The 14724-nt window shown below is 35.1% G+C and overlaps 1 protein-coding gene across 1 annotated transcript in view; it reads left to right on the top strand.

Moving 5' to 3' along the window:
- Window positions 1-13: 13 nt before the first annotated feature.
- Window positions 14-14724, top strand: part of TTN (titin) — a gene marked incomplete at its 5' end in the record, with an annotated part of 110854 nt that continues 96143 nt past the window's right edge. The window contains 21 exons of the mRNA XM_009696706.1: window positions 14-191; window positions 423-521; window positions 779-862; window positions 1514-1597; window positions 2075-2170; window positions 2742-2816; window positions 3741-3821; window positions 5010-5102; window positions 5615-5692; window positions 6076-6129; window positions 6348-6431; window positions 10407-10457; window positions 10538-10933; window positions 11142-11417; window positions 11650-11925; window positions 12075-12214; window positions 12699-12825; window positions 12912-13175; window positions 13280-13546; window positions 13683-13946; window positions 14485-14624. Of these exons, the coding sequence (XP_009695008.1) occupies window positions 14-191; window positions 423-521; window positions 779-862; window positions 1514-1597; window positions 2075-2170; window positions 2742-2816; window positions 3741-3821; window positions 5010-5102; window positions 5615-5692; window positions 6076-6129; window positions 6348-6431; window positions 10407-10457; window positions 10538-10933; window positions 11142-11417; window positions 11650-11925; window positions 12075-12214; window positions 12699-12825; window positions 12912-13175; window positions 13280-13546; window positions 13683-13946; window positions 14485-14624 (3207 nt within the window). The remainder of the gene's footprint in view (window positions 192-422; window positions 522-778; window positions 863-1513; window positions 1598-2074; window positions 2171-2741; window positions 2817-3740; window positions 3822-5009; window positions 5103-5614; window positions 5693-6075; window positions 6130-6347; window positions 6432-10406; window positions 10458-10537; window positions 10934-11141; window positions 11418-11649; window positions 11926-12074; window positions 12215-12698; window positions 12826-12911; window positions 13176-13279; window positions 13547-13682; window positions 13947-14484; window positions 14625-14724) is intronic.

Genomic DNA, 14724 nt, shown 5'->3' with positions numbered 1-14724 from the left:
TACTAATATCTTTAAAGTGCCTGAGGTGGCTGAGAAGGAAGAGCCAGAAGAGGAGGTGTCAGTGGTCATTCCCCCAAAGACTGTGGCAGTGCCCAAGAAACCCGTGGCTGTACCGAAGAAAGCTGTGGCTGTGCCAAAAATACCAGAACCTATGCCTGTCCTTAAAAAACATATAGTTCCTTCAGTTAAAGGTACATACATCAGTGACTGACCCTCTCCTTTTCTCTATTCTCTGAATTCTTTTTCCCCTCTTTCACTGATGTACACAGTGCTTAGGTATCTGAGTGATTAATCTCTCACTTAAAAACTTACTCTTCATGTTTTGAATGCCTTACTCTTTTTAGTCATTGCACTTGTCATTGTTGTACATGTATGTGTATCTTATTGTTCACAAAAATGAAAATTTACTAATATCTTTAAAGCACCTGAAGTGCCAGAGAGAACTGCCCCAGAAGAGAAAGTGCCTCTTACAACACCTAAGAAGCCAGAATTTAAAAAACCAGAGCCTCGTCCAACCAAAGGTATATATTGCCAGGAGGCATCTCCTGAGAAGAAATGTTTTCTCTTCTTCTATCTTTTCTTTGTTCATAACTGAGTCTGTAAAATATGTCCATTGTATGTAGACTACCTTGGAAAAGACTGCTTTCAGCATAGTCTTTCATGGTTATGGCCACTGTTACTTACTGTGATTTTCTGTGTGCTAGGTGTCTTTGTCTTTTTTATGTTCCATATGTACATTTATATACATACAAATAAAAAGAACTCATATTTTTTAAAGTGCCTGAGATGCCCAAGAAACCTGTCCCAGAGGAGAAAGTACCTGTTGCTGTTCCTAAAATACCTGAACCACTACCAAGTGAAGGTATATACCATCACAGCTATTACTGTAAGGACAATCCTTTGTCCCATTCTTCTAAACATAAGCTTTAAAATAAATGGTGTTCTAATTTTTCATTGTAATATTTGTAAATTTTTCACTTCATATTTTGGGTGATACCAGTCTATATTTCTTGTATCCACTATTATATTTTCATGTTTGGAAGTAAAATATCACTTTCAAAATTAAATATTTTCAAGTGACATACGTTCCTACACAGGATATTCCTAACAAAGTGTGTCTCTTTTTAAGATAATAACCAATTCTCACTAAATTTGAGTCTCTTAAAACCTAGTATTTTATTGCTGTTATAATCTTAAGCTAATTGAGAGCATTGACATTTTTATTCTTTCGAGTGACAATGACTCATCCACAAATTTAATGATTAGTGTATATTGTACACATAAAAAATACTATCCTTCACATGACGCTGATTCATTCTTACATAGAAAGACAATAATTTTTCAAAAGCATGCATTAACTGCAAATGTAACAGATACTGAGTGATTACTTATCCTAACATGTATTTGTCTGTGTCTATTGGAGTAGCTTTCTTTTCAGTGATATCCACATAATTGTTCATGTGAAACAATCTTATAATTGGAAACTTACACCAGTTGTCAATATTCTTTAAAGAATATGAAATCATAAAGGAGATTGAGCCTGAAGAAGCAGAAGAAATTCCAGTTGCAGAAGTAGAAGAAGCCTTACCAGTTGAAGGTATACAAAGTACCTACCTAGAGGCTGCCAGACACCTTTCTTTCGTTACTGTGCAGTTTTTTTCTTGCTCTGTCATTCTTCACACATGCACCTCTGTGTTGTACCTCTCTGTGTAATTCTTCCTCTGTTACTGTGTTTTGGAAATGAGTTCTGGTCTCTTAATTCCAAGTACGATGTACAGATTATTTTAAATGCTTTCACTTTGTTTCTTGTTGATGAGAGTCTTCCCGTCATTTGGTTTCCCACCTTGTTAAGCATGTTATTAACATGCTTTTTTAAGTCAACTTGGGTATTTGTATTGTGTGCATGCTACAAAGCAATAGCCTAAGGGTCTTTCATACTCTCATTTAGTTCAATGAAATTTTTTCACTGGCTTCATTGGAAATGGAAAATGACCGTCTTTACATTTGTACATTGCTCTTCACATAACTACTGTGGTAATAAATTTATACTAAATTTACCTAATGTTATTTAAAGTGCTGGAACCTGAAAAGAAGATCCCTGAAAAGCGAAAACCACGACCACCTACTCCACCAGTAGAAGACATTAAATTGGCAAAAGAACTGCTTAAAGGTATAATCATCTGAAGCCACAATTAACAGTGGGAACTCAAACATATAATCCTTTTAAATTATACTGATGAATCTTGAAAAGCATGCTTTTAAACTTATCACTTTGGGTCTTTTTAAAAATTATTTTCTATTTTATTATCACTTTAATTACGTGCCTTACTAATGCTCAATCCCTTCTGATTTTTTACCAATGTTGTGCCCAGTCAGTTTACATGGACTCTTTCAATAGTTATGGAAAAAATAAAATTCTTTAAAAAAATCTTAACCAAGTTAACACATTCTTCTGTCCTTAACATAATTCTTCTATCTTCAACATGTTCTTACAAATGAAAAGAATCCTCAATAATAATTTGCTGATGTTACTATAGGAACATGGGTTTCTGATCAACAATACTTCATACAGATCATCTGATTTCTTCTAAACAGTTAATCAGCCAGAATCTTAGCTTTGTAGCTCTTGTCTTTCTATTATGTCAATAGTATTAATCAGTTGTTTAGATTTTTTTAGAAAGTTCTTTTCTTTTTTTAATCTAATGATGTGTGTTGTAAAATTCAAATAATTTTCTTTAAAGCTCCTGAATCAAGGAAGAAAGTTGTGACTGCAAAACCTGGTGAGCCTCCGAAATTGGAACCCCCACCTGCCAAAGGTACCTGGCTAATATAAGAAACTTACTTAAATTAAGCCTCTCATAAGCTCAAAGTTGTAGTTCTCAATATCTTCTTCTTTAATTTGCTCAGAAATATAAAAAAGATGTCTATGTTAGATTATGCTCAACACTGGACTCCAGTCTTGGATGTTCATGTTATGTTTATGTCCACTTTAATCTCCCATCATACGATTCTTGAGATGAAAGAGGCAAAATCACAGAAGAGTGAGATATTTTTTTATGAGTTCTGTCACTTGTGTAGATGCTCACTTTGGTTCTCTGCTTAGGGAGAAATAAAAGTAATATACTGTTTAAATATATATTACATTGTTCAAACATACTTCATTTATTATTTGTCTGAAATGTAACTTATTTTTGTGAGAGGACTCTTTCCAGAGATGGAGATTAATAGTGAATTGTGCAAGACACTTTACAAGTACTTCCTTATAATTTCCATATGTACTCAAGCTTAAGACAAGCTAAGCAGCTAAGCAGTGAACGTATGTTCTTAATGCTGTTCCAGGTCTAGAAATTAAACTAACTGGATCCTTATAAACATCACAGATAGACAGTTCAGATGAATAGATATATAGCATAAGCCTGTAGTGAAAGAAGAAAAGGAGATAAAAACATTACTGTAACTCTCTTTGGATACATAACCCTTATAGTTTTGTCAAACCATACTTCTCCTTTGTTGATTTGTATGAAAATTTCCTCTTATGCATAAGCTTAGAAGATAACTGTACACAAATAATATAGAAAAAGTATCAAAATTATCAACTTCAGTCTCAGCAGTTTTATCTTTGCTTTTAATATCCAGTAGTGGACCAGCATTTGATTTGTGTGTTTGGAATGGTTAGTTGTTGGTTAGCTCTTACTACTGTTATTAACCCATAATAAAATCTGGAATAATATTCTTTTAAGTGCCTGGACTTGTAAAGAAACCTCGCAGAGTAATTCCTGAAGTTACTCCTCCACCAAAAGAAGAAGTTGTTTTAAAAAGAGGTATAGTAACTTGGCTCTGTTTTAAAAAAAAACAGCATATTAACATTGTTCAGTATATTCCTCTAAGTGTTATTGTTTTGTGTGTGATATGGAAAATGACACAAACGAAGTACTACCTGATGTCTGTTTCTTGGGGAAAGCATTTATAGTTGCAGGGATAAGTGAAGATATCCTGAAAATCTGTCAGATCCAAAGGATATATGATGAAAACAAAGCAGAACACTGAAAATCTGGATCCCTGTAACTCTCTTCTGTTTTCCTGATCTCTGTAAAGTCTGTACTAGAGTTGACAGTTTTCCACTGTCTTCAGCTTCTGGATCCCTAAGTATTTTCCAGTGACAGTGTAAATGTTATTAAAGTCACATGGGTAGCATCTGTATTCTCTTTTATGGTTTTCTTAGATGTACTGCATGGATTGCAGAACTCTGTGGTACTATTGGACATCAGTCTCCTTTCCTGAAAAGTCTGGAGCCTTCTGAATCACTTCATGCTGAATTATTGCTTAGAAAAAGGAAGCACTAATTTCAGTTCTGTTTTAAATACTACTGCAGGATGATTCATGTCCGTGTACCTTGCACCTGACCTTCAAATTTCAGACAACATAATAAAATATAGATATTCAGTTTTTCAGATTACAGTCTCATTAGATAGCCAAGACAGATATCGGACAGGACAAAAATAAGTGAAATAAGTAAAATGAAAAACAGGCATTATAAAAATTTGAGCTCTCCAAATATAACACTTCAAGATTCAGTATTGTTCTCTCACTGAAGTTAATAGGAGTTTATTCCATAATCCTGCACTTTGTCCCTGAAAATCATCTGTAACTGCAGTTAATGCATAATTGTGTATGGTAAATCATCACTTAAATATGATAAGAAATATATATTATAAGAACATTTATTCTGTCATAGACAGTTAACATTGACATCTTTCCTCTCAGATGGACTGCTCTTAATAAAAACATCTTTTTGCTCTAGATGACTTTGAATTTAAAAAGGCTTTCAGAATAGTATCTTGGATAGTCACACAAAAATCTTCTGTTCATATTGAACTATATATTTTACATTCCTGTTTCTTTATGATTGTTGATATATTTTAAATCTTTTGTCTTGTTCACTGTCTTACTCTTTTGTTTACCTCTGCTTTAAAAACTGAAATGCCTTTTCTTTTAAAGTTCTTAAAAAGTTTCGGAAGAGGAAGAACCTAAACCAGAAAAAGAACCTAAACCAGAAGTTAAACCAGTACCTACACCAGTAGAAAAAATTAAGAAACCTGAAGGTACTAGATTACATTCAAACCTATCTGGTAAAGTATAATTTAAAAAAAAAAAAATCCCCTTTTAAGTAGTATTCTCTGAAATTCAGGAATGAAAGTGAGATTTTAAAAGATGGCTTGTATTAACCTAATTGTGTAAACTAAATCACAACCAAATTTGACATCTACAGTTGGGTCTGATTTCTGCATTTTGGAATTGTTTCTCAGTCTTCACTGTGTATAGAAGAGCACTTTACAAGCATTTTATAATACTGGTAAAAATACAACCACAGGGAAACAGTTAATCCAAGCATTCTTTTTAGGTAACGTTTTGCAAATATTTGTCCTTTTGTCCATTTAGTGTTTCTAATTTATTCAGATCTCACTCTTAAAAATACATATTCCTAAACTTTATGAACATCTGAATTTGTTTATGTCTAAAAAGAATGAAAACTTTTAAATACATTGGAGATAATTATATTTGGGGATTCAAGGTGTTTCAATATATCTTACAAAATAAAAATAATATTTTAAAGTCCCAGAAGTTCCGAAGAAGAAAACTGAGATACCTGTCATAAAAAAAGAGGAGAAACATATACCTGAACCACCAAAAGGTACAGATGTGTGGTGCTCTTTTTCTTTATTGCAGCAACTAAATTATATTCATTGCTGAATATCATGCTGTATTAACCTAATGCATTACTATCATCTAGTCTGTCCATGACTATTGTGTCATCATTAACCAGTTTGCGTTCTTCTGGATTTCTTCTTGTCTTTAATTCTTCAGTGCTTGAAAAATCATCTTTTTTCCATTGTATCTTGCTTTACGAGAGTTTATCTCAAGTTAATTTCTTGCTTTCTAACTACATAAAATATAAAACAATAAATTCCGTCTTCAATCAACTCTCTTTGTACTGTTGCTTCTAACCTTAATGTTAAATGGGATTACAAAATGTGTAAATTAACCTATTTGTAATTGTTGTATTTGAAATGCCAGAACCTAAGCAAGCAGCTATCCCACTTCCTGGGCCTGAACCTAAACCTGCAGTAGGTAAGAATTCTTTATTCATGAATACCGGTGCAGTCTTTCTTGTGCATCTATTATTTTCCATTCAGAGATTTCTGGCTAAAAGGACATATGTTTAATGTCTTTAGTATTACTAAGACTGGAACTTTCAAACAATCTACAGAACATTTTTAAGAACATCATATTTCAAATAAAATTATTTAATAAAACAAATATATGAGCACTCTTTTTTATTTCTACAGCTCTAAAATCTCCAAAACCAGCAGCAGAACCAGCACCAGCTGTTACTACTCCAGTGACAGTCCCAGTGGTTGGAAAGAAAGCAGGTATTTATGGTTATTCTATGCTATTTATAGTTCGCTTTTTTTCTCTGAAATACCTAAATACCGTCAGGATAAAGAGAATGAAGAGCTGTATAATCATACAACTCATTCATTACAGGAAGATTTGAGGTCCTATTCAAGGATCTTGTTACTCTAATACTGTCACCTAATCTAAAAGATAAGTGTTTCTGATACACCATGGAGATTAAATTGTGCTCTCGATTCTGGATGGTGATATGTGTGTCTTTATTTACTGTCCTACCATGAAATTTGTGTATTCTGTTGATTCCTTGATATTGTTTATGTGCTGATGTATGTCTTGTGAACTGCATTTTGTGTTTTCTGTATAGCAAAAGAAAGGCTACGCATATTTTTAAACAATTCTTGTGTTGTTTGGTTTTCTGCTTTTAATTTGTTATTGAAGTCCTGAGGTAAAGTAGCAGTGGTGTTGAAGAACTAGAGTATTGCTCCTTTCATTGGATATGCTTAGGACCCTGGATCATACCCTGCTGTGAAAAAGGAACTGTGAAGAGTCCAGTTCATCTGAAGCACTCTGAACCTGAGGTCCATCAGTAGAGCTGATGTACATGCTGCTCACCCATCGTTCAAAGGGCCTCATCTTACAGTAGAGCTCAGATCTTAGGCACTTGAGGAGCCTAATCATGAATGTCTCTTGGCCATTGATTTGGTGATTAGCCAGGCCTGCAGTGGCATAAGTAACCCATTTTATATAGGTGGCCAAATAGGCCTTAGAAAACTGTCATTTTCTGCTACTTTTAACCTGGATTGGATTTAAATTGGCAAAATAGTAGGACAATGCTCTGTACCATAACAGTGGTTTACTTTGTTCTTCTCTACTGTTTGTGTGCCATTCTTATCTTTCTTTTGTGTTGTGATTGTGTTGTAAGTTTTCTGTTGAGTGGAGGAAAAATGTTCTATGTTGATTTTATTTCAGGTATAGCTGGAAATTTTGTCTTAAAATATATTATTCCTGATGCTTATTCTTATGGATTTTAACTCTCTAAATTACCTGTGAAACCTTTGTAGCTGCAGAAAAGCCTGATGTACCATCTGTACTAAAGCATAGACATAAAATGCCCGCAGTAGAGGAAGAAAAGCCTGAGTCAATTCTGTTAAAGAAGGTTTTGGTTGAGAAACACTTGTGTGTAAAAGAGAGAGTAAATCCGAAGGAGACAGTTCTGGACATTCAGATAGTAGAACCACTTGAATTTAAAATCTCACTGGAAACAACTGATGGAATACTGAAGCCAGAGGGAGACGAACAGGAAAAAGTGGCTCTTAAACATTTTATCCTGGCTCCTGAAGAAGAGGAGCCAGAAATGACACCTATAGTTTCAAGAAAGACTACCCTTACAGGTGAGAAAATAGAAGTTGCAATAGATCACTTTACTCATGCAAAGGATGAACCACCACTACCTGATGAGGAATTGAAATTGATTTCTATAGCCTCTGAACATGTGGAAAGAGATTCTGGAGAACAAAAAGGGGACGAAATCAAATTGGTTGTTCATAGGGAAGGTGCGGTAGAGAAAGTATCTGACAAGTTTACTGTTCTTCATGAAGGAAAGATTATTGTGCATGAAAAAGAAGAGGAAATTGAGTCAACTTATGTTCCTAAACATATACCCAGAGAGCTGTATGAGCCCAGGGACCAGAAAAGACTTCTAGGAAAAGAGAGAAAATCAAAAATCAGTTTGCAACCTGAAGAATTTCCCATTAAGGATAAAATTTCATTTGTAAAGGATGTCACAGAGGCAGGAATAGCTGAAACTCCTCTGCTTAGTACTGAAGAAGTGAGAGGAGGATTTACTCTACAGAAATCTGAAGTTCCTCTTGAAGAATGCATGAAGGAACATGGCATACCAAATAAAACTCAATGGATGAAGAAATCTGGTACCTCGGTAGCTGAAATTCCTATAGATAAGATTCTTGATAAAGAAGTAAAGAAGATGGAAATTATTCAAGTTGATAGAAGAGATGAGAATCTGGACTTGACATCAGCAGAGCTATATTCGTTAGACCTGTCTGAGGAAACTGAACCAGCATTGAGAGAAGATGTTGACCTAGAACACCCCACTGAAGATGAGGAAGTTCCCAGAGAAAAAGCTTACATAATCTTTAAACCGTCTGTTCTTAAGCCAGAAGTAGTGGAAAGAAAAGCAAGAGAAAAGTATTCTGCAGAGGAAGGAGAAGTTCAGTATGAGGAAAGTTCAGGACAATTGCTGACTGAGAAAGCACTCCTAAGTGATAAAAAAACAGGCAAAAAGATTCTACCAGAGAAGGAAGAGAAAACTACCTTCAGCACCCACTTAAAAAAAGACAAAATTAGGCAATCAAATGCCCCTGAGAAGCTGCCTGTGGAAAAAGAAGAATTTGATACAATAATTACAGGAGAAGGAATAGAAGATGACGTTTCCTTAGGAGAACATGAAAAGGGAGTCAAAGATGAAACAGTTGACAGATCTGAGTCATTAAAGAAAACTCTTATTCAGCTACCAGGGAGCCAAGATAAAAAAACTTGTCAAGAAGTTCATAGCATTCAGGATGAACATAAAGAAACTCAAGCTCTCAAAAGCAGCAAAGATAAAACTGAAGAAAAGAAATCTTCTTTGACTATGGAAGAAGTGAAGCTTTTGGGAAAAGAACTTCCAGTGACAGAAGGTGTATCAAATGAAAAAACATCAGCTAAACATGGCATTGGGAAAAGCACATCTATTACCATGAAAAAAGAGAAGGGAAAGCTTTCAGACAAAATACCAGCAAACAAAGGAATACCTGCAAATGGAGAAGTTAGTTGCTCCTCAAGCATAGGTAAGATAATAACTCCCAAGAAAGCAGAAGGAGAGAAAGAATACTGGAAATCAGAACCTGCTTATGTGATTGAGCAGACCAGTAGACTTTTGAGTGAGAACAGGAATTTGGATGCACCTGGAGAATCACGTGCAGTTCTGGATGTTCCTGCAAAGTCTCATGCAAAGCGAGGTGAGGAAGACTGCTGCCAAATTCTTCCACGAAGTGCTTGTACTATTTGCTTCAGGAGAATACCATTTACCTTTGTGATACTTGTTTTCATTCTTTAACATCATTCACATTTCCATCTAGTCTGTCAGCTGACTGTGTTCACATGCAGTCACTCTTGACATGTTTGTCTTACCTTTCTGTACATACATCTGTGTGATCAATGTTCATTGTCTTAGTCTTACACTTTTATAAGACGGCATAAATCATGTTGTTTGCCATTATCTTCACAGAAAAACTCACAGATCTTTTTTAGAATTCATTTTTCCATCTACTGCAATAAAATCTGTCCTGCATTTCATTCATATAATTCTCCCATTAAAAGTATCTTTTATATTTCTTTTCACAAAATTATGATGAGAAGCAGCATAGCATGGGAAACATTTTCAAAAGTCTGAGATGATTCATTACAAGTTGGGCAAATAACAGAACATCCCTCACCTGTGAGAGTATCACATTGTTCTGAAACATGTATCTAATTTATACAACTTATATTGTTGTCATCTTCATCAGTAAAAGTGTGTGCTTTCTCTAAAAAAAAAAAAAACCCATTATAATTTGTAATAGGTACTTAAGCTAATTTATTTGACAGATGGGTGTTGATCAAGGGCCTAATTGTGAGTAAAGTGTCAGGGAATGGCAGAATTTTACAAAATAATAGGCAGGACAATAAATTGAGGAACTAGGAGCTTCTAAGCTGCCTTTCAGACCCCACTGCTGAAAATGTGTCTTTCCCATGGTTCAAGATATGGAACTTACCATTGAGATATAGACAGTATAAGTTGTATAAATATATACGTATGTTTTTATCTTCCTCCCCTTGTATGTGTACATTACTAAAGGAAGAGAGAGTCTAATTTGTAAAAGAAATGTTTGTCTTAATTTTAGTGTGTATGTTTATTTAACTACATTCCTAATACTATTACTGTTCTACTTCAGAGGCCAAGCCACCAAAAGAAGAAACTCCGAAGGGTATCAGTCCAGTCAAAGGTAGGATACTACATGTCAATACCTACAAGCAAAAGTAATAAATCAGGATTAGTTTATTCATTTCTGAATCTGAATTACAGCCAAGAAGACACCTTCACCAGCAGATGCAGAAAGAAGGAAACTCAGGCCAGGCAGTGGTGGTGAAAAACCTCCAGAAGAACCTCCATTCACTTACCAGCTCAAGGCTGTACCACTCAAGTTTGTCAAGGAGATGAAAGACATAGTGCTAACAGAAGCTGAATCTGTTGGATCTTCTGCAATCTTTGAAGTCCTTATTTCACCATCCACTGCGATTACCAGCTGGATGAAAGACGGAAGTAACATCCGAGAGAGCCCAAAACACAAGTTTATTGCTGATGGCAAAGATAGGAAGCTGCATATTATTGATGTCCAGCTGTCAGATGCTGGTGAATATACTTGTGTATTACGACTGGGGAACAAAGAGAAGACCTCTACAGCCAAACTCATTGTTGAAGGTATTCCCTGTTACAAGTTTGTCAATAATTTAAAGGCTAGCTACTCCCTAGGCCAGAAGTACTGGTATTTTGTGAATTTATAGTGATTGGTAAATGCATCCTTTTGTTTCCATCAATCACTACGCATATTGATTTAATATGTAAGGTGTTTCTGCATCACACCTTCTGTATATGGATGAGACAAATCAAAATGTGGTGTTTCCCACAGAACTCCCAGTGCGGTTTGTGAAAACTCTTGAAGAAGAAGTCACTGTGGTTAAAGGCCAGCCACTGTACCTGACGTGTGAGCTTAACAAAGAAAGAAGTGTGGTCTGGAGGAAGGACGGGAAGGTCATCAAAGACAAGCCTGGGAAATTTGCTCTGAGCATTATTGGTTTGTCACATTCCCTCACGATCACTGATTCAGATGATGCTGATGCTGGCACTTACACTGTTACTGTGGAAGACACTGAGCTGTCATGCTCGTCTTGTGTTAAGGTAGTAGGTAAGCAATCAAAATCATGTTCTCCTCTCTCTGTAGGATATTTGGGCTGTTTTAAAATTAGGAAAGCTTTTTCTCATAGTGTTACAATATAAATGGACAGATAAGATTTTTACAGCTATTAAAATCTTCTTGTAATACAAAATCTGTTAGTTTTATTTCTTGTATTTATGACTCATCTATTTGTAGTAAAAGTCTTCTAAGCTGTATTTTTATGCAACTTTTTGTCATGCAGAAGTGATAAGAGACTGGTTAGTAAAACCCATAAGAGACCAGCATGTGAAACCAAAAGGAACAGCTACTTTCACGTGTGACATTGTCAAGGATACACCAAATGTTAAATGGTTTAAAGGAGATGAGGAAATTTTTGCTGAACCAACTGACAAGACAGAAATCTTGAAAGAAGGAAATAAAATTTTCCTGAAAATCAAGAATGCTGGCCCTGCTGATATTGGGGAATATTCAGTGGAAGTTGAAGGTCGCAGATACCCAGCTAAACTGACCCTTGGCGGTAAGGAAGCTTTTATTTGTATTATATTTAATCACCTCATAGGCAAATGTTCAAAAACCTCTAAACAAACAAAAAAAGGTAACCTGAATTATTATAAAGCCTTATCAAAACTTGACCTAATTATATATGTGTTCATTTGTGCATTCTAGAACGTGAAGTTGAACTTCTGAAGCCATTAGAGGATGTTACAGTTTACGAGAAAGAAACAGCCAACTTTGACACAGAAATATCTGAGGATGATATTCCTGGTGAATGGAAGCTGAAAGGAGAGATCCTGAGACCCTCACCTGTAAGCATCCTTGAATTTTACAGCACAATTTATTTAAATTAAACACTGTGATCAGTTCCCTTGACTCTTTAAAGCAAGATCTTTGCAGGTCTGTCATTGCTACTGACTCCAGAACATAGACAGGCTAAGCATTATAGTGATTAAAAAACACTGGTTCTCGAAGTAAGAATTATATGCTGTAAAAGCTAGATTTTGAAGGGCTTCATTTTCTCAAAGCATTACAGCACATTATTTAGACAATAATAAAAATATCCTACATACATTGCTAGGAATGGTGCTGACATTCAAAGGAAGTGTAGAATGCTGAAGAAATATACTCCATCTTTTTATTATTGAGTAAAAGTGTTAACTTTCCTTGAAAAGCAATTCCAATCTTTCTAGCTGATTCTTTACTGTGTATAAAATATTTATAGAATCCCTTTATTAAAAATACCTAGCAGTAAGGCATTAGCATTGTATTTACCAAAGTCTGTCATCTCTCCAGACATGTGAAATCAAAGCTGAAGGAGGAAAACGCTTCCTAACTTTGCACAAAGTCAAGTTAGAGCAAGCTGGTGAAGTCCTTTACCAGGCACTTAATGCAGTTACTGCAGCTATCCTGACAGTGAAAGGTACGATGCACCATGGATTATGATATCAACTTAAACAGACTTCACATGGAGCACATTACAAATTATGTGTTCTGCTTTGCTTCCAGAAATTGAACTGGACTTTGCAGTGCCCCTAAAAGATGTTACTGTCCCTGAGAGGCGCCAAGCAAGGTTTGAATGTGTCCTTACCAGAGAAGCCAATGTTATATGGTCTAAGGGCACTGATATACTCAAGATTGGAGAAAAATTTGACATCATTGCAGATGGAAAGAAGCATATTCTTGTAATCAATGATTCTCAGTTTGATGATGAGGGAGAATACACTGCTGAAGTTGATGGTAAGAAGAGCACAGCAAGACTGTTTGTGGAAGGCAAGTATCTTCTTATGAACAAAACAATAAAAAATTAATAAAGGATGTATATTTTAGAACCACATTAACCTGTTTCTGATGTTATTTATGTGTCTACATTACAGGTGTGAGGCTGAAGTTCATCTCACCTCTACAGGATCAAACAGTGAAAGAAGGGGAAACAGCTCATTTTCAATTTGAGCTTTCTCATGAAGACATGCCAGTGAAATGGTACAAAAATGACAAGAGACTCCACACAAGCAGAACAGTTTTTATTACTTCAGAAGGCAAAGTTCATAAACTAGAAATGAGAGAAGTAACACTTGATGATATCTCCGAAATAAAGGCCGTAGTCAAGAACTTGAACACACAAGCAAACCTCAAAGTCTTAGGTAATTACATAAATAGTTTAAAATATGCACACAACATGTATAAACATTTTTAATAAGTATAAAGTGACAAAATATTGATATTTTAGTAAATTTATATTACTAATTTACTGTTTCATATCCACTATGCCTTTTGTAGAGGCCGATCCATATTTCACTGTGAAATTACAAGACTACAGTGCTGTGGAAAAAGATGATATTACCCTGGAGTGTGAACTTAGCAAAGATGTGCCAGTAAAATGGTACAAAGATGGTGAAGAACTAGTAGCTTCCAACAGAATTTCCATAAAAACAGATGGCTTGCGCCGTATCTTGAAGATCAAGAAGGCTGCAGAGGGTGATAAGGGTGTTTATGAGTGTGACTGTGGAACTGACAAGACTAGTGCTAATGTCAGCGTTGAGCGTAAGTCACTGTGCCTTGGCTAAGGGAAAGTACTGAAACCTTTGTAAAACTGTAGACAGACAGACATTATCTAGAGTACAACACTGTCAGCCTGGGTTGGCAATTAAAGTGGATGACAAACACCAAAAATTGTACCTTTAGAAAACATACTGTTATGATGAATAGCTGAAACATCTAGATTTACAATTATTACGAGTATTTACAACAATATATCTTAAGATATATAAATGGGTGTTGTAAAGACAGTGATGATCTCTATGTCCACTTACAGTCAGGAAAAAAGGGAATTTAATTCACTGTAACAGATATCTGGGTTAATAATGAGGAAAAATATTCTTACTAAAAAACAACTAAACTTTCAGACATATTATTTAAGGAGATTGTAGACTTTTTAAAAAGAGGTTAGGTAAACATTTATCAGTGATAGCATTTGAATGCCCTAAAGAAAGGATAGGTGAGATCTTTTACAGTATTACATTTCTGTGATATAGAATGAATAAATAAACAGACATGAACTTTTGGGGTTTTTTTATTTTAGCTCGTTTAATTAAAGTGGAGCGCCCACTGTATGGAGTGGAAGTATTTGTTGGTGAAACAGCACGTTTTGAAATTGAAATTTCTGAGCCTGATGTCCATCCTATATGGAAGCTAAAGGGAGAAACCCTAACACCTTCACCTGTAAGGCTTCTTTTTTATATTTAGAGCATAATTTACACAAGAAAAAACATACATAATAATGTCTTCTGAGTGGTTTCTTAGAATATTCATATTGGGGGGG

This window comes from Cariama cristata, unplaced genomic scaffold, assembly GCF_000690535.1.
Source record: "Cariama cristata isolate BGI_N322 unplaced genomic scaffold, ASM69053v1 scaffold29373, whole genome shotgun sequence".
In the NCBI taxonomy this organism is placed as follows: domain Eukaryota; kingdom Metazoa; phylum Chordata; class Aves; order Cariamiformes; family Cariamidae; genus Cariama; species Cariama cristata.
The sequence above is the reverse complement of the archived record's forward strand: the minus strand, read 5'-3'. Positions and strand labels throughout refer to the sequence as shown.